This window comes from Typopeltis vanoorti, chromosome 3 (genome assembly GCF_054136105.1).
Source record: "Typopeltis vanoorti isolate ZY-2024b chromosome 3, IOZ_Tvanoo_1.0, whole genome shotgun sequence".
Taxonomy (NCBI): Eukaryota; Metazoa; Arthropoda; class Arachnida; order Uropygi; family Thelyphonidae; genus Typopeltis; species Typopeltis vanoorti.
In genome coordinates, this window is record NC_143551.1 from 45,904,316 (window position 1) to 45,925,350 (window position 21,035).

At 35.1% G+C, this 21,035-nt stretch overlaps 1 protein-coding gene across 1 annotated transcript; it reads right to left on the minus strand.

Annotated features, from left to right (window-relative positions):
• Nucleotides 1-9,251: 9,251 nt before the first annotated feature.
• LOC150108093 (phenoloxidase-activating factor 2-like) lies at nucleotides 9,252-20,443 on the minus strand. Its single transcript, XM_090416236.1, has 6 exons — nucleotides 20,234-20,443; nucleotides 19,813-19,989; nucleotides 15,043-15,149; nucleotides 11,320-11,582; nucleotides 9,901-10,061; nucleotides 9,252-9,446 (listed from the first exon to the last, which is right to left on the minus strand). The coding sequence occupies exons 1-6, from the start codon at nucleotides 20,441-20,443 to the stop codon at nucleotides 9,252-9,254; spliced, it is 1,113 nt and encodes a 370-aa protein (XP_090272362.1).
• Between the last annotated feature and the right edge of the window lie 592 nt (nucleotides 20,444-21,035).

Here is a 21,035-nt window from a genome sequence, read left to right on the forward strand (position 1 = left end):
GACTTATATTCTTAATCCGATGCAGAGATAACGAAATCATACCTAAGTTCATCCAAATCAATCGTGCATTCCATACAAATAAAGCTAACGGAATTTACCGAAGAATAGAACTAGCGATTCTGAGAGAAAAAATTTCAGCCACTAGATCAGAATTAGCACAAATTAACAGAGATACATTTTCTCTACATGATGAGTTAGCCACATCGCTTCCGTCCGACCTGTGGAACAACATAGATATTATCACATATAACAAAGCTGCAGCAATTTCCGATCGGAAGAAGCATACTTTAATCAAAAAAATTAACTTACTTCTTCATGAAAAACAAAAACAAAGAAAACACCTCGATTATTCTAAAGTGGTTATATTACCTTTCTTCAAGTGTCCTATCAAGAACCGAAAAAAATCTACTCATGAAAGGTTTCGACTTTGCCTTAACGCCACGTTTACTACCAAAAATTGACATAATGGCTCGAATAGAAAAAGGAATAAGAAATTTACCTGGTGATACATCAGATCTCATCCGCATACAGATCGCAGATTTACTATTGCAAAACAAATTACCTAAAAGGAACCTTCCTTACACGGAATACACATCCCTCAAAGAACTAAAATCAGACAAAAATCGTTATAATCAAAGCAGATAAAGGGAATGCAACAGTAGTTTTGAACTCTGAAGATTATAACAATAAAATTAAAACTCTTCTTGAAGATTCTAATACCTATAGACCTTTAGACAGAGATCCCACGTGGCATAGTCACAATAAAACCAACGATCTAATTAAAAAGATGCCTAAATTGGATTGAAGAACTTAAACGAACTCTACAATCAAAACACTCATTAGTTCCAAGAATTTATGGTGTACCAAAAATACATGAGATAGGTATTCCCTTAAAACGATAGTGGATGGAAGAGACTCTCTCCGACCTCTAATTTAGCAAAACATCTCACAAACATGATTTTATCTCACACAGGAAAAACATCTTCTTTCATCAAGAACAGTGCACATTTTATTGAGAAGGTAAAGATATTTACATTGGACCTTCAGGCATCTTAGCAAGTTTGCAGCCTATTTACAAATGTTCCAAGAAACAAAACTATGAATCTCCTTGAAGACCTCTTTCCTCCAGACATCATAGATCTTTATAAACATTGTATAAATAATACTTTTTTCATGTTTCAAGACAAATTTTGGAAGCAAAAAGAATGATTGGCTATGGGCTCTTCTCTATCTCCGGCTTTAACTAACCTATTTATGGAAAATTTTGAAAATAATGCTTTAATCAATTATCATAAAAAACCAAAAATTTGGCTACGCCATGTAGAAGATATTTTCATCATTTGACCAGGAACAACACAAGAACTCACTGCTTTCAAAAATTACCTGAATAGTTTACATAAAAATATAAAATTTACTTTAGAACAAGAAGAACTTAGAAAACTTCCTTTTCTTGGCATCCTATTAGAAGTCAATGAAAAAGTTAATAAACTTTCTTTCTCAATATATAGAAAACTCATCAACACAGGAATATTTCTTAATGCGGCTTCACACCACCACCCTTCGCAAAAAATAAGTCTAATAAAAACCCTGAGGGACAGAGCTTATAATATTTCCAGAACAGAAAAACAGAGAAATGAAGAACTGGAATATTTAACACAGATCCTCAAACAAAAAATGGTTATGAATTGCCACAATGTACTCTGGCAGAAAAAGAAAAAAACTGTTACATAAGGAAATTTAAAGAAGCTGCGAACATGCTTAGAATTCAAACACAATGCAATAAAAACCAAGGCTTACTCAGACCTCGGACATTATGATCGTGAACAACAGAACGTGGCATCATCCAGCATTGTTTAAACTTAGCACACTGCTTTGAATCTGCATTCTGATTTTTTAATTTTATGAACAGTCAGACGGCTACAACTGTATAGTATGAACTGTTAATTTCTCTTTTTTGTTGTTTTAACTTTCAGTTACCTTTTACCTCTGAAGATGTAAGTCAAACGACTTACAAAACTTGTCGGGTTTTATTTCTTTATTGTGCTTTTAGCTTAATAAAAAAAATAAAAAAAATAAAAAAATGTGGTCCAATTACCGGAATGTGCCTTATGAATCATAAAGGTTTTGCACACTTTGACTACAGTTTCCCAGCTGGATTTGGAAGTTTTGAAATGTCTCTGCGATGTATCAGAATTGAGCTGCTTGGTTTTGTGTATCAGATATGGTATTTCATATTTCAACAGTTTCATGTCGCGAACTTTAAAATTTTATTATATTTATACTTCGTTATACTTATACTTGATCATACCTAATTGTAAACAAAAAAACTACTGTCTTGTTCAATTTGAGGTGAGATTGCGTGAACGTTATTAGAAGAATGTGTACAGATGATCCAAGAAATTTGTGATTAATATTAAAACTGTAACAAAAGCAGTCCTAGAGAAGTTCCTCACAAAGCCATTTGCAATGATTGGTCACTTGATGTGTTATATTTATTAGTGATATTGCAAATCATGAGAATTTATGGCGGTAAAGAGTAAAGTTAATTGCAATTTCTTGCGGTTATTTAGCTAAGAGTAAATTTAACAGCAAGAAATTGTAATCATTCAACGACTATCCAATTTTAGAAAAGAAAGAAGACTCGTATTGTACACTAACTACTCACGACGATGCTTCTTTTATGCATGCATACAAATTCTACTGTATGCAGCATACTTTCCTATGTTTGCATTTAAAAAATAAAGTCCCTTCGGATGAAGTACTTGTATAGATAGTACGATTTTTTTTTACTTTTATTTTAAAACTACTTATCAAATCGATTAACTGCCCAAATTTCGCCGTTTTTTTTATGCTGATGATTTTATAACCCAATGTGGAGGGGGGGGGGAGCATTACAGATTTAAAAAGAAGTGTGACCAGAGCCAAGCAGCAGAGAGAAAGAAGTAGTCAGTGACTTTTATGAAGTCCCTATTATTATAATGACTTCATAGGTATCACTACTATTAAATATGAAGATTATTTTCAGCAAACATACGATCCGTTTCCCTTAAAAATTAACAACATTTCGAACAGTAACACTGAAATCAGTTGTTTGAAATAGAAGTTGACAGATCATGCTCACTAATTATTCGAACATGAACCTGTACAGTACACATTTAATACTAAAAACTCTGAGAACTCGTATAATCATACGTGGCCAAACGTTGCATTTCATTTTTACAATATTCTCCATATTCGTCAAACCTTTCTACCTGGAATTACTTTGTTTTGTTTTTTTCTACCCCCGTACGAATGCCGTCCCACTTAAGTTCAGTGGTTTTTAATGATGACAGAGATCAAAAATGATACTGTGAATGCTTTCGGACAGGGCTCATAAAAGTGATATTAAAGTGATGCATAAATATCCCGCCGTACGAGTTCAATATCCCTCATTCCACATTACTGCATGTCTACACCAAACATACCTACGATTAACAGACAGGAAGTGCGATAAAATTATTTTGCATTTGTCTAGCTTCTAGCAAGACCAGTTTTTCTTCTTTTTTCTTCTCTTTCCTTTCTATGAAAAAGTCAACTATCCTTCAACATCAACACGTGAAAATAGACAACGTCACGTTAGTCTGACGTGTGTGTGTGTGCCGTCACCAACAAACAACATTTACTGATGGGGGGATTAATTAAAGGATATATGTGTACATAGATTCATTTACATAGATCGAATACTGATTATGGGGGGGGGGGGAATGCTTTCGTCAGCTCTTGACAAATATGGTTTACACAACGCCACTTTATTAATTAAACATAACATTCAAGTAGTTGTTTAACCTGCAATTATTTAGTGTTTTTATAGTTACTAATGGAGAAGAATATTCGGGACTTTCGAGATGAAAGGTGGATATGATGTCGGGAAAAGTGAGTATATTTGGAACCCTCTAGCTCTTCATATTTTTAAAGAAATCTGATTTTTATTTTATTTTTATTTTTAAACCAAAATATAAAGTTTCACGTCTGTATTCTAGGTCTATAGAGCAGAGATTATTAACATTATTAATTATAGTAATACTAGCTTTACTGGATATAAAAAAGGGGGGGGGGAATAACAATGGTTGTCTTCCAATTTCTGCAACACCTCACATGGTTACATAGCAACAACAAAGTCCACTGTTGCCATGGAAGCATTCCTCACGTCTGCCTTACTGAGCTTGATAGATATTGACACTCTTTGGTTAGTAACATATTGATTGAAATCCCTTCTATAAGAATCTTTCTAGCAGCTTTTCAGCTAAGAATGACTTAGCGGAATTATACGGGCGGGTCTTCCTTTCTGAAACTCGGACTTTTCTTCTCGTAAAACGGACAAACTAGGCAGAAGATCTCACGCTTAACAGACAATACACTACGCTCATAGCCATGGTTGCATCGGCAATAAATGCAACCAAATTATTTGGCAGACAAACTAAAGTATTTTATTATAACGAGAAAATAGAGTCAGCCTTGTTTTCTTCAGGCCTTGTGAGAAAATTTATCCTCAACTTCTGTAGGAACGAATAATAACCACTTCATCGCTTCGCTAATAAAGGGCTATAACTGTTTCTATCACGCATGTGACGAATGTTTTATTTTATTTTTTTTATGATTCCCGTCTGAAGGTTGTAAACCTATAATTTACAAAAAAAAAAAAAAAATCCACCCAATTAGAACTCTATGTGGGATGAAATTCATCTCCCACTGTGCTAAAAATCAAAAATACACATTTACGAACATGCGCAATAGCTCTACGCGGTTTTTCAACTATAATATAAATATAGTTATCCGTTCTCACTGTTTATCATTTCAGCTAAATAACAAGCATACCTCTTGTGGTTCCAGATAGATGGCAGCACAAATGATCTCTCATATAATTCGCCTTTCGAAATAAATGAAGTCGTTGAATACATCATACAATGACAGTTGGGTTAAAAAATGTCTAGAAACGTTTCCTGAATTCCCGCAATATTTGAATCTATGCTTATCTAATTGGTCATGTCGTTGCTCTCTGGTTCTAAGTTATCAGAGAAAAATTTTTCCCTAGGGAGTACGAGAGTCGTCTGAAAAGTTCTCAGCCTAATATTTTGAATTTATAATTTCAAAATTATTTTTATTTTTTTCAACATTATCTCCCTTACGACTAATACATTTATTCCAGCGATGGTCCAGCGCCATTATCCTGTCCTTGTAGTGGTTCTCAGTAAGATCTGCAAAATACCCCTTTACAGCTGCAATCACCTCTTGATTCGAAGAAAAACGCTGACCAGCGAGGACGAGTTTTAGTTTTTGGAAGAGATAGAAGTCAGAGGGAGCCAAATATGGGAGAATAGGGTGGATGTTCCAACAATTCATAGTGCAGATCCCTTAATTCTCCCATTGCCAAAACACCTCATTGGGCAGGTGCCTTGCTCTGATGAAAGATGATTTTTTTTTTCTTCTGCAAACTGGGTCATTTCTCACGCATTTTTTCGTCTAGTCTGGTTAAGAGATCGGAATAATATTCCCCGGTTATTGTATTACCCTTTACAACATGGGTGTCAAACTCGCGGCCCGCTACGAATATTTTTGCGGCCCAGCCAATCGTTTGCCAATGAAAGTAATTACTACACATAGCCGTGTTTCATGCATTTCCCCCACTATTTCTACCAGCCAATTATATACCTACTATCACGTGCCAATGCCACGCCCACATCTAGTCGTCAGTCTTGTTTGAACAACTTTCGGTGAACAAGAAAAATAAGTTTTTTACGTTACGCTTATTAATTCGGGCAATTATTTAGTGTCTGGTACGTTGATGTTCAAGAAAAAATATCAGTTTTTATTAAAATATTCTATTATTTTATGTTAACGATTATTACTTTTTATCAGTCCTTTGTATTCACATGTGTCTATCGAAACCAAGTGATAGTAATAAACGAAAAATTGCCGACGAACATCGAAATTTCCAAGAAAAGTGGGAATTGGAGTATTTTTGCTGCGAAGTAAAAAATAAAATAATCTGCTTAATATGACGATTAATGTTGTACAACTTTGGTACACTGATAATGTTATCAGTGTACCAAAGTTGTACAACATTAATCGTCACTCTGAACAACATAAATCAAAATATGATAATTACGAGGGATTAATGAGACAAGAAAAGTTGAAAGAGCTCAAGTCGGGACTAAAAAAACAACAGTTCATGTTTACTAAAGTATCACCAGAAAGTAAAGCGGCGGTGCATGCAAGCTACGTCTTGTTGGAGTTGATAGCTAAACACTCGAAACCTTTTACTGAAGATGATTTCATTTAGGAATGTCTAATTAAAGCTGAAGAAATTATTTGTCCTGAAAATGTGAAGGCTTTTCAAACAATCTCTTTGTCATGAAATATAGTAGCGGAAAGAATTACTGATTTGGCCGACAATTTAAGTGTTCAGATCAAAGCAAAATCATCTAGTTTCGAAGTTTTTTCCATTGCCTCTGACGAGAGAGTACGGACTTTGGGGACGTAGCCCAATTAGCTCTGTTTCTTCGTGCTTGCGACACGGATTTCAACATATTCGAGGAATTATTGGAACTATTACCAATGCGTAACACTAGTACAGAACAAGATATATTTAATTGTGTTTTTGAACTTCTGCAAAAATACAATCTACCTCTGTCAAAATTAACTTCTGTAGCTACAGATGGAGCTCCTTCTATGACTGGAAAAAACAATGGTTGCGCGGCATTACTGCCAAAAGAACAAAGTGAAATTTATGACGGATCCAAGATTCATCATACGCATTGCATTATACATCAAGAAGTTTTATGCGCGAAAAGTAATAAACATGGAAAATGTGTTGACATCTATCAAAAAAATCATTAATTTCATGAAATCTCGAGGCTTAAATCAGCGACAGTTCTCTGCTTTCTTAAGTGAATTAGACAGCGAATATTCCGGTTTGTCCTACTTTACCGAGCTTCGTTGGCTATCCTGCACCAAGATTCTTGAAAGAAGAAATATGTCAGTTCTTAATAACTAAAAATCAAGACACAAGCCTGTTTTTTGACACAGTGTGGTTGCAAGATTTATCCTTCATGGTTGATATAACAAAACACTTATATGATTTAAATTTAAAACTGCAAGGAAAAGATCAGATCATTACGAATATGTGTGACCAAGTTAAGGCATTCAAATGTAAACTAGTTCTTTGGGAAAAGCAGTTGAAAAATTAAAATTTAACGCACTTTCCGACATGCAACATGAAGAGATCAAGTTTAAGTGAAACTGCATCGTATCAAAAATATGCAGAAAAAATTGTAAGCCTTAGAACTGAATTTCAAACAAGGTTTGCAGATTTTAAATTTTTGGAAGACAAGTTTTCTTTGTTTTCTTCGATTTTTTCAATAAATATTGAATCAGTACCTAATCAAATGCAAATGGAGGTAATTGTGATCCAGTGCGATTCAGATTTGAAGGCAAAATTCAGTGAAGTTGGCGTGCTTGGATTTTACAAATATTTACCTGCCTGGTTTAAAAATACTCAAAAATTCGCATATGAAATTATGTCCATGTTTGGAAGTGCTTATCGGTGTGAGCAGTTTTTTACAATTATGAAGGGAAATAAGTCTCCTGTCAGATCCAAAATTACTGACATTCACCTTGGATCAGTTTTGAAAGTAATCACTGCGAACAAAATTTCCCCCGAAGTAGGAAAGATAGTAGCAGAGAAGATATGCCAAGTGCTAGGGAGAAAACATCAATTTTATCGTTGTTCTTGTTCTTTTTTTATACTGTACTTTTCAAAATAAACCTGCGTTTTTATGAAAATTGAAGTTTTTTCTTTGTGCCCCACATAAACTTAAACCTCGTTTATTTGGCCCGTGTTAGTCTTTGAGTTTGACATGCTTGCTTTACAAGATAATTAATAAACAAAATGCCTTTAGCATCCCAAAACACCGATGCCATATCCTTTCCTGCTGATGCAACCGACTTTGTCTTCTTTGGTGCCGAACAACCGTCTTCTGTCCACTGTTTTGACTACCGTTTGGATTCTGGTGGGTAATGGTGAATGCAAGTCTCCTCCGTAGTAATAAATCGATGCACAAAATCAGTTTTGTTCTTCTTAAAACGCTCCAAGTACTGTTCAGAGATTTTCATGCGACAGCGTTTTTGATCTGCTTTGAGAAAACGCGGCACCCATCTTGCGCATTTGCAATTCTTTATGCAAAATATATCCTACACGTTCTTTTGAAATGCTTATAATCTCAGCAATTTCACGCACTTTGACTCGCCGGTCATCCAATACCATATCGTGCACTTGATCAATGATTTCTGGTGTTGTTACACTTTTTTGGACGTTTTCACGTGGATTATCTTCAACGCTGGTACGTCCGCGCGGTTAGCCTAGTGGCTTTGCGCTTCGCAACCATATGCCTGTGAAGGAGTGTCCTAGGTTCGATTCCCGTCGACGACACGAGGAGCTTATGAATCTTCCTCAGCCAAGTTAGCCGGTCTTGGGCGTGGACAGCAGGGTTTTTTCCGCCAGTTTATCTGGGGGTTTTCATCCCGCAAGCAGGCAAACCGGTCTCGTGAATACACACGGAATACAGCCAGGAATACTGACCCAGCCACAGACCTAATTCGTCAGCCTGTGCCCGTTCCAGAGTCCGGATAAAATTTGGGAGGACTAGATGGTGCCTTAACCCCCCCCCCCCCCGTAAAAATGGAGACTCACGGCTACTGTATCATCACACGGTAAGGAAGGCTGGTATGGCCACGTTTAAACTCGGCAGCCCATTTCTTTCTTAATTGTCTAAAACGTCCCATAAACGTTCATGAACTTCGAATGAATTTGTTTTGGCGTTGAATCTCCTTTTACGAAGAATTTTATAATCGCACGATACTCAATTTTATCCATTTCAAGGGACAACACTTTTGCTTCAAACAGCTGATAAAACAAATTACTTGATAGAATGACTTGCGCAATTTTACATGGATGCTTATCAGAGATGTTCCAACTTAGAAAAAAAAAATCGCGACGATAGTGTTGCCATCTATGGTCGAGGCCGAGAACTTTTCAGACCACCCTCGTGGCTTTAAATGCATCGACATTTCAAATACAGAAAGTTGTTATATATTAGACACAAAAAATAGAAAGATGACTTTATTTTCTATAAACATATTATACCATTGCTCATTATGAAAGCGAACAACAGTGAAAGATCGAATGACAAAAAATAAAATAAAAAAGCGCAGTTTTATAATGGACTAGACTGATATTCTTCAAGATTTCGACCAGTTACTTGAGTGATGTAATCGAGGTAGTTTTGAATACGAACGTAAGCATCGGGATGATTAGCTTTCCCGCAATCAATGCCCCAGGAGGCGATTCCAGCTAAGGAATAGGAATTGTGTTCAACGTTGAAACATACAAGAGGTCCACCACTTTCTCCCTATAGAAAAGAAAAGAAAAAAAAAAACGCAACAAAATTTATGAATAATGTTCAGGAGTATATTAAAGCTGAAGCGCTTTTATGAAATTACTAGACATCATTATTAGGACATAATAAAATTAATATTTAAAAAATAAAATCAATGATATTGTATATCTATTTTCTAAGTTACGTTGATTCAAAATTCATTTATCACAATTGAATCTAATTATTATTAAATAATTAACTTATCATTTCTGAAAATTAATCGTTGCGAATCTTATTACTATTTTCTGATTTGCAAATCAATGAAAACTGCAGTAAATTTCTTAACTGCCGCTAGGCAAAATTGCATTATAATAAGACTAACATCTCAATATCAATATAAATTGTTTTTTGTTTTAATGACAGATAATAATATAGCCAAGGTTACAATTGCAAAATAAACAAGTCTATTATTGCAATCTTATCTTACCATACAGGAATTTTGACCTTCCTGTCCTCCAGCACATATAAATCCTTCAAAGAGTTTGAAGTAAGATCCCAAACGAGTTTTTCTCAACATAGTCTGGCACTCATCATTGTCAAGTACTGGTAGACGAATCTCCTTAAGTACATTTGAGTAACGTCCTCCTCCTAGGGAAGAAATAAATGGTTGAATTATGGAATGCGTGAAATGGTGAATCTTCTCCTTTAAAGCATGGATAAAACTTACTTCCTTGTATAAGAAGAAAGAAGCAATAAAATCTGATTTCTAAATTATTCTATCTATCCCAATGGCTTTAACAGGCCTTTAAGGCCCACAACCTTCCAAGCATGCTTGGATTTCGTAACCGAAATACGAGGATAGAATGGTCACTCCTATGCCTCAAGGCATTCTTGGCTGTATTCCTGTGTATTCACGGGGCCGGTTTGTCTGCTTGCGGGATGGAAAACACCAGATAAACTGGCGGAAAAAACCCTACTGCCCGCGCCCAAGACCGGCTAACTTGGCTATGGCTGAGGAAGATCCTTAAGCTCCTCACGTCTCCGACGGGAATCGAAACTAGGACACTCCTTCCCCAGGCATATGGTTGCGAAGCGCAAAGCCACTAGGCTAACCGCGCGGACTTTCTAAATTATTGATTTAATTAAATTATCAGAAGAATGAAACCATATTATAAAACAAATGCTCTGTTAATAAAAAAATAAATAATAAATAAATAAATCTCTCAAAATTTAAGATACTCAAAAACCAAGCAAAAAGGTTTGGCCTAAATTAAGCTAACTATTTATAAAAATTTCTACTATCAAACTAGTATATTCTCTAATCGTTGTAAATATAAGTGAATGTCAATAGAGCGCTCCTTACAAGTGACGTCATTGGCGCAATCTCTTAAGATACAGCAGATGGAAAGTTAACTACCAGGCAGGGAAATCTCCATTACGAATCCATGAATGTTCTTTTTTCTAATATTACTCCTTTTATTTCTTTTTTTTTTGGAGGGGGGGGGATAATAGAAATGGAGGAAGATTGGCCGATCGCAATTCGTTTGTTCGAATCGCTCTGTTTCCGTTCTTCATCGGGATCAGAGAAATTGCTGATGTCCCTTTTGATGATTTTACTGTTCTTTTTAAATATATTTCTAAAGTAATCGAAAGTCTATTAGAATTATAGATAATTTACTCCATCATGGCTTAAAATTTATTTGCAATAATGCTATAAAATATAAACGGTATGGGACTATAAATGCCTAAAAAGGTCATCTGATTATGCCGTGATTTTTTTTTTTTAATGTTTACCAAAAGTCTATTCGGAAAAAGATAAAAAGACCATAGAGTTGAGGAAGAGAGATGAAGTAGGAAAATAATGCGAATGTAATTATTTCTGGTGTATAATGTGATAAGTACTTACGATAAGCATCTTTGCCCCATCTTGTAACCACGCATTCGCTTCCTTCAAATTTATCTTCTTTCGTAGGTAGACAAATTGTATCGATGTGTGGCTTGAAGGCAACTTGACGTTCCAGTTTCAAAATAGCCAAATCATTAAACGAGTTGCTGCTGTTATAGTTGGGATGGATAATAATTTGTTCTACACTGTAATCTTCATGCGCCATGAACTCGTCTTCGTTCTGGGTGTTCCATTCCCCCAGTCGAACCTTAATGGGATCTTCGCTGTTAAAAACAATAATGTATTTGATCAGTTAGTTACAGAACAATTGATTTCTCCATTTATCTGTTGTATGCTTATTATTTTAGCCTTCTTTATTATCTTTTTTTTTCTCCCTTTTAACTTCATTCATATGTCTCTTTTCTTTTTCTGTTTTAATTATATATAACAAACCGAAAACCGAAAATAACAGTATTATAATTATTCAGTAGTTAGTCATCGACTGAGATAGAACAGCTCAACCTATTCGTTTACAAATATTTTGAAAATTCATATTTTATTTTTGTCTTAAAAGAGTTATATTTATCATCCTTCCAAACCGAATTTAACATTTCAGAATTGATTTATGAGTTTGATGATATACTAAAAGGAGAACCACTATGTCATTCTAAAATGAATATAAGTAGCAGTTTCGTATATACGATATCGGTCTGGCTTTAAAGTAATGTTTTGAAGAATTGTAAAAACAAACTGCCACATACACGAGCACGCGATATTTACATAAAATTGCTATTGCACTTCGATTTCTTAATAACAACTCGATTTTGATATAGTTTAGATTCGACCCGTACATTAAAGATGATATAGCGGACGTATAACTGAAATACCCGATAGACTTTTGTCATATCTTCAGAGCTTAGATCCAAATGCCACATAGTAGCATAAATCTGGATTCACGGAACCACAATATTTTTTTTTTTCCTTCAAAGCATCAAGAGTCCAATCACCACCTCAGTCTTTCCATATTTCTATAGATACCAATGTTTTCTAATATGAAATCACATTTTGTTTATTTTAGTCGATATACATATATATCGGCTTGATCGTGGCCTATTAAAACGTCAGTTTTGTGACACTCAATCTGTGTCCCAATGAATGTACAGTCATCCTCGACTTACGTCCGTTCGAGTTACGTCCTTCCAAAGATTCGTTCGGGATCCCATGATGGAATAAATAACATTTTAGACTATACTTTCGAACAAGAACCAAGCGAGAGTAAAGTAAAAAGGTTTTTATTTAGCAGCAGTGGCAAAAAACACATTCAGCGGCATTCTCCCTCGGCAGTCGGTGCATGTCTTCAACAGTTCCTCTGTTGATTTTGTGTTTGAAAAATATGTTATTTGTGTATTTATCGTTAAATATTTCGCGGCATTTTGTGCAACATGGCCTCTGCATGCCCAGTTAAAAAACCTAGTGAAGAATCACAGAAAAGCAGGTGAGCAATTGATCCTGAAAAGTTCAACGATAGTAACTAAGCAACGACAAGGTCCTATCAGTGATTGGAAAAGCTACTTCCATCATGCATAGAGGACCTGAACCAAGAGCGCATACCTCTTACCATATAACCATAACCGCGAAGGCACTTCAACATGTTGAAGCAGAAAGTAGGGCCCGATTACGATAACGAATTCAACGCTTTTTCCGGTTCATGAGATTCAAGCAGGTTTGCGATGCATAATGTGAAAATGTATGGTGATTCTGGAAGTTACGATGAGAAGGCTGCCAAGGAGTTTGCAGAGAATGGATAAAATGTTTACGGAGGAAAATTATTTGCTACGGCAAATATTTAATATGGATGAGACCTCCTTGTTTCGAAAAAAAAAATGCCCGAACGAACATTCATCCACAAAAAGCTAAAATCTATGCCTGGTTTCAAAGCTCTTAAAGACCCTGCTAGGGGATTACTGTGGCTGGATATAAACCGAAACGATTTGCGATGTGGCATAGTGAGAATCCGTGAGCCTTCAAAAACATTCGGAAGCATACTGTTCCAGTTCATTATCGGAGCAATAAGAACTCGCATAACAGTTGATTAAGGCATCCGCGAACAAAAAGTATTTGAGCATGCCTTAATCAACTGTTATGCGAATGAAATGGAAAGCTATTGTGTGAAAGAAAATGTAGAATTTAAAATTTTATTAATTCTAGATAATGCCCCAGGTCATCCGTCTTATATCGGTGATCTACACCAAGTTCAAGATCATGTTTCTCCAAGCACTACTTCATTGATCCAACGGATGGATCAGGGAGTTCTAATAGTGTTAAAGATTTATTATCTACGGAGAACTTTTTCTCAAGCCATTTCTGCTAATGAAGGAAACGACCAGACTCTCATGCAATTCTGGAAAGCATTCAATATTTATCATGCTATTAAAAATATTGATGTGGTTTGGAACAAAGTAATCTCTCAATGTATGAGTGGCATGTGGAAAAAGACATTAAAAAGGTTTGTGCACGATTTTGGCAGTTTTGAAAAAAATTAAGACCTTTTTAAATTCAGTGAAGATATAGTTGGCCTGGCAAACAATCTGAAACTCGAATGTGAATGATGACGACATAGTTCAACACGAAAAGAGAAACGAGAAAACGTAGTTAAACAATTCACTGTGAAAGGTCTTGCAGAAATGTTCGCTTCAGTTGGCGATGTTCTCAAAATGGTTGAAGACATGAACCCCAATGTTGAACGCTATTTATTAGTAGAAAGGAAAGTACATGATGCGTTTGCTTGCTATAACCAAATTTATGATGAAAAGAAGAAGAGAAATAAGCAAACACATCGGACATTTTCTTCAAAAATACAAAGGTTACACCAGAAGAGCCACAGCCTGGTCCTTCACATAGGATAGATAATGAAGATGTGATTGTGGATGAAGATTTGGGTGATTATTCTCCTGTTTTATAGTGTCAGTAATAACGCACCGTACAGTTTTATAATAAGGTTTAAAAATTAAAATGACAGTATACTTATTACGGTTAAGTCCCTAACCCCCTATATTACGGTTAAGTCCCTAACCCCTATAACTCTGTTGATTTGATGTATCGACTTACGTCCTGTCTGATGGAATGGAACCCAACGTAAGTCGAGAGATGACTGTATTTGGTTTATTGTTGAAATATCGCAGCCAAATTGATCGTAATTTATATTACAGAAGATGACAAAGTAATGCAACACTGATTTTATATTAACAAAGCTAAAGGATATTTACATCTCATGTTTTAGCTTAGCAAAATGGCTATAGCGAATATTATTCTTTTCTCGACCCTTTCTATCCTTATAGTCCTTATAAGGACTGGCTTAAAGGGGCGAAGCAAGAATGCTTTTCATCTTCCCCGTTATCTGTAGTATAGTGTAGGGATAAGGTGTTATTGAGCTATTAAAGCTCTGATCATGCCAGGAGGGTAACAGCAATAGCCGAGCCTCAGTTAGAACTTCACTGGCTACAGCATTGCCAACCATTACCCTCCAATACCCTTTCTATCAATTGGTTAAAGACTTTTTGTAGTTTTTATAAAAGAAACTTTTTTTGGTGTAAAGTTACGTTTTGCTTTAATGTCTAATAACAGCATCTTATTTATCGACGTAACCACAATTATGTCAACTTTAAAAAAAAATTAATAATTATTATTAACTATAATTTACCACTAGTTAAAAAAAATTTCCTTTTTTGACACTTTAATACTTACAGGTATTTTTGCACGCAGTGTGCTACGGTAATCACATGCCTATTATCAATGAGTGTACCTGGGCACAAAAAAATATCGGTGGTACCTTCGACCTTGAGTATTGCAGCCTGCAAATCATTAACAAAAAATCAGTGGTAATTATTATAATTATTAAATGAGAATATATATATAATTCGTTTATTAAAAATATCTGTTTACTAAAAATATCTGAATTCATTGATAAAACGTGTTACCACTTATTTTATTCCTTATAATCAATCTGATTGTGCATTTGAATTGACAAAAAAACATTTTTTAGACTAGGCTAAAATCATAGATTGGATGATTATGCACTTATCTATATATGCTCCACATTTCTTATATTATACAGAACAACAACAACAAAAAATTGATTGTTATTACAAAAGCGTGATGTACATTTTGTATACCAAAACATACCATTTTTTTTTTTTTTACAAATGATATACAAATATATTTCATCATCATCATACGTATCAAGGATTTAGGCCTAGTATGGCCTGTTCCGGCCTTAGAAGTCATCGTTGAATCGTTTAAGAGGACGTCCTGGTTTTCTTTTTCCTAATGGCTTGTACTTTAAGGCTTGTTTTGGTAATCTTTCTGTTTTCATTCTTTGAACGTGTTCCATCCATCTATGTTTATATTTTTTAATTTTTTCAATTACTGGTTCTTGGTGTAATTCTTTCATAATATCTTCGTTTCTTTTGTGATCAAATAGGGTATACTTTGCAGTTTTTCTCATAAACTTCATTTCTGCTGGCAAATATCTAGGCAAATAACGGCTAAAATCATAGATTGGATGATTATGCACTTATCTATATATGCTCCACATTTCTTATATTATTTGTATACAAATATGGTATACAAATTTGGTATACAAATATATTTGTATACCAAAAAAAGAAAGTAGCCAATCATCCCATTGAAGATTTTTCCTCTCGGTAACTATTTTTCTTCTGCAAAAACGAGAATCTAACTGGTAAATGCACACAACTGTTGGATAGAAAATTCATTCAATGCATCAAGTTAATGTCCTCCTTAATTCTAAGTAATTAATAATTTTTTGAATCGTTCATATCGATCCCAATAGTTTTGTTAACAAATGTGTTCTCACAAATGCGCCTAATCATAGAAGATATAATTAGTTTAGCTAAGAAATTCACTGCTTCAAAAGCGTTACGTTGCACTTCCTTTTTAATACCGTAATTAGTCTGCGATGAAATCCCACTGAAACGTAAGCTTTTGATTAACAGAATTTTTTGCCTAGTTTGTCTTATGCAGTACAGAAGTGGAGAATGCGAAAAAGAAACCTAAGTAGAAATGTAGACAATTGAAATGACAATTTGAGGACAATGCTAACAGAAACAAGGGAGAAAAATAACGAGACTAAAAAGTGTCGAAGAAATACTTGTTGAAAACTCCTTCTTGACGTGATTTGGACATATCACGAGAATGAATTGAGAAAGATCGCAACGAACGTATGGAATGAAAATTTAAGGAAAGAATTGATGGAAGACTATGAAACATGTATAGAGAGACCGAATAAGAGAAAATTCGGCAGAGAAAAAAAAAAGAAATAGATAAATTTGAAATGGAACAGTATTCATGAAGAAAGAATATAGAACAGAGAATGAGACAGAGAAAATTTTGTTCCGCCTAACCTGACAGTTTCTGTTGGCGCAAATGTTGATGCGTAAATGTGGATTAGTTGAACTTTATATCCTAAATTTGATCCTGCATGTCGCACATCTTCCTTCCTCACTCAAGCATTTAACAATCATTAGTTCTGTAACAGTAATATAAGACGGAAATAACTGAGAGAATTAATTCTTTCAATTATTTCATTATTCGGCGGGAATTCCGTGTGTAAATTCCCAGAAGATTAAATTTCTTGTCTTCCGATATATTCAGAAGTCTGGTGAGCCTTAGTTGCTAACAAGAAAGAAATAAACAATCATCTGACAAGAATCGTTTTCTCCAGAACCCAGCCGAGTGATGAAGCATTGGCTAATCCCGCACACTTGGCTTGCCACCTTACGAAGAAAACAGGAAAATTCGTTCTTGGCTTGTAACATTTCCAAAGGAACATTACGCAGCCAGCAGATATTATGGAGAGAGAAAGAACGAGAGAGACGTTCCTTTGTAGAGTTGGATGTCCAAGAAAAAAAGTGAACTTCCTGGCTTGACAAATTTCAAAAAATAAGTAACATTACATGGGATCACGTTTTGCTGGTTTGTATCAGCATGTTTGGATGTTTATAAAAGATGTAATTTATTTATAAGTTTAATAGGTGTTTATTCAACTCGACTGGAATTCTGCGACCAAACACACACTAAAATTATAAGGTTTCTTCATCCGAATTCTTCAAAGCCATTGCAATGACTTTGAAGAATTCTCCCAACCTTAACAAATATGGTTGCATTAATTTGCCAAAAATTTGGGAGACGGTTATCCTAAGAAAAACTCCTGGATAACTGCTTTTTTTTCCGTTAGAGGGCGCCAAAAATAGCACTTTAGATCTTTTGTCTTTTGCAATTATATTGTTTCACTCACTCACTGTCGCGTTTACAAGTGTGTTGTGCTCTGATGATGCTGAGTTGAAAATCAGCGAAATATAAGCGTTAATAAAACATCTTTGTTGATAAAAGTGTTGTTACTGTTGTTAATACCGTGAAAAATAAGTCATGGATTGAACCAATTAAGATGAGCACTGATACACTATGCACTCTCAAAACTTTCATATATCAATAAAAATGCAATCGTAGGGTTAAACTGACATGAATTTTGTAGGATGGATTGAATAAGTCACACGACAGACACGCCCAACTTAAATGGGCATGCGATTCCACTGCTAGAATTGCTGTACAAACTGAATAAGAATTCAGCAATAGGGACTGATGGGATATCAGCACAGATGCTAAAAGAGTGTTCAGCTGAACTGGTGATTCCTTTGACCAGACTATATAATTTGAGCCTAAAAACAGGAAATATTCCACAGGAGTGGAAAGAATGTATGGTACTCCCATTGCACAAGGGTGGTGCAAAGACAGTGTATACAACTATCGACCTATCAGTATCTCTGGAGTGGTGGTGAAGATGACAATGAACAGCATGGGCTTACTAAGGGAAGGTCTTGTTCTAGCAACTTGCTCACATTCTGTAACAATGTAACCACTGAACTAGACAAGGGGAATGGATACGCCATGATAACTTTTTATTTTGCTAAGGCTTTTGACAAAATACAGCATGGTAGACTGTTGGATAAATTAGAGTATGCGTTGTGGGTTATAGAATATCTGCATGGATGACTAACAGATATCAAAAAGTGGTATATATGAGATGTAAGTGAGCACAATTTAAGCTAACTAGTGGTAGGTTCACAAGGATCAGACGTTAGTCCAATGTTATTCAATTTATACATTAATGACATAATAAAGGATTTGACACGCGCCATACAGGTGTTTGCTGACTGTAAAGATAGGTAGGATAATCAGGAATGCGACAGTTCAATGTTATTAAATGTAAAGTCATGCACTTTGGTGTGATTAGATATCGAATGTTATATTATATTGCTGGGATTATGCCAGATCAAGGCGGGTTCAGCTCTTGGCCATTGTTATTCGATACATTCATTAATGACACAAGGAAGTATTGGACACGAGACAAAATAGCTGTTTGCTGATTATGCAAAGATATGTAGGGTGATCAGGAGTGCTGATATGCAGTACTTGCAAATGATTTGAAGAATGGAATTGTGGGCATGTGAAAATGGTTGCCAATTCAATGTTAATAAACGTAAGCATTTATTAACATTGAATATATGTTATGTTGAATATATGTAATATATGCATGCTTAGATAGTCATGTAATTGTGGAATTATGCTTGAAGAAGCTGGTCAGGAAGTATCCCAGAGTTTTAGTAGATAGGAAGTTGAAGTTCAAGGGCCATATAGGAAACACTGCAAATACAACTCAGAGGAAAATTGCAGTGGTGAAACGAACTTTGACGTATGACGATAAGGATGTCATTTTGCTTCTTTACAAGGGTTTAATAAGACCTTGCTTGGACTATTGCGCGCGGATCTGGTCTCCTAGTTTCCGTTGTGATTCTAATATATTGAATAGAGTGCAAAGGAAAGCGTTAAAATGATATGAAGGTTATGGAATACTGATTAAGAAGACAGATTGAGAATTTGTAGACTGCAGACAGTAGCAAACAGGAGAGAGAGAGGGAGGGTGATGTGATTGAGAATTACAAACTTCTGAAATGGTCATACAGAATTTCAGTTGTTGAAAGTTTTAATTTTATGGAGGATGGGGAAATGACAAGAGGGCATCATTGGAAGCTGAGAATGAATGCTGCTAAGACGGGGGTGAGGGCTAAATTTTTCTCTTATAGAGCGGTGTTTGATTGGAATGGGTTGCCATTGGATGTTGTATGCAAGCAGTGTGAATGAATTCAAGAATAAGTATAAGAGCTGATGTGTGTGTATAGTATGTGGCCTCCCTCCATGAGTCCCTGATTCCCTGGATGTCCCTCTTAATAATAATAATAATAATAATAATAATAATAATAATAATAATAATAATAATAATAATAATAATAATAATAAACTAACAAGAACTCTATCATAATTCAATCGTATATTGCATTTATAGAAATATTTCATTGCAAAAGGTACTGTAGAAGTTTTATATTCCTCAGTTGTTACTGTAAAACATAATACTGTCTATTAGATAGTTTTGCTTACCTGCCAGGGCCATTCTCCAAAATCTGCTTCTCCTTGACTAGCTGTTAGTATTCGACTATTTATGCCATTTGGATTACGAGTGCCACAACGGCTTATGTATAGTCTTACAGTCGACGTTTCAGGCGCCGCGCAGCATACGTGAAAAACTCCACAGTTGGGAGGCACATAGCGAGCATCCTAAAAAAAAAGAAATGGTTTCTTTAAGATATATCGTCTAGCTTAAGAAAATGGATTAGCAATGTTAATGTAACTTAACTCAACAAATGTAAACTGCATGAAAATATTGACATCCATCCGTTTTTTATAAGACATGATCTGAATATTTCTTTAAATATAAATCAATTGATAACTGTACTCATTAATTGAATTATGACATTTATATACCAAATTAAGATATAACATTTAGGCAAATAAAACTCACCAGCTCCAGTTCCTCTCGTGGGATATTGTGAACAGGGTCAATAATGACACTGCCGTCTATTACAATGTTTTCATCCTTACACTGATAATAGGGGACACAAACGCATGGAGTTAGCACGAAGGAGTCGCCGTAGTCATATTCTGTTTCTTCTTGAGGGGCTGCCTCGATTAGAACATAGAACAGTGCTAGTAGACCGATTCTTGAAATCATTCTATATGAAGATAAATGTCGAATTTCTTAAAAGGATTGTTGTCGTTCTTGAAAGGAAAATTGTTATATGGTTTTGCTTTGAATGTTTTTTTTTTTATTATGCTTGCAATAGTCAAATCTGAGAAAAGTGCTGTTTCCTTTAAAATAATTATAATGGCATGTGATTTTAATTATCAAAGAATTCATGAAGGTTTATATGAAATATGATCCAAAGATTAAAGACTTAATTCGGTATGTTAGTCAAGTAAATAATTGTTTAATATCCGACATGTTTCACTGACTAATATCTGTCAGCAGTTTCAGGATACGCTGATAAGCAATGGAAGGTAACAAAAACTAGGAAACTAACTAACAATTCTAAAAAAATTATACAAAGTTATGACTGTGCGTGATACATTACAACGTTTTACTTCCGTTTTTAAAATATCTCTAGGGAAAGAGGATAGATTGAATTATTGAAGGTGAGGTAGCCGATCGCAAACAGAGATAGCAGGGTTTTTTCTTCCAGAAACTCTGGTTTTTCGTCCCACGAACAGGCAAATCGGCCTTCAGAAAACACACACAATATGAAAGGAGGTTTACGAAGATCTGT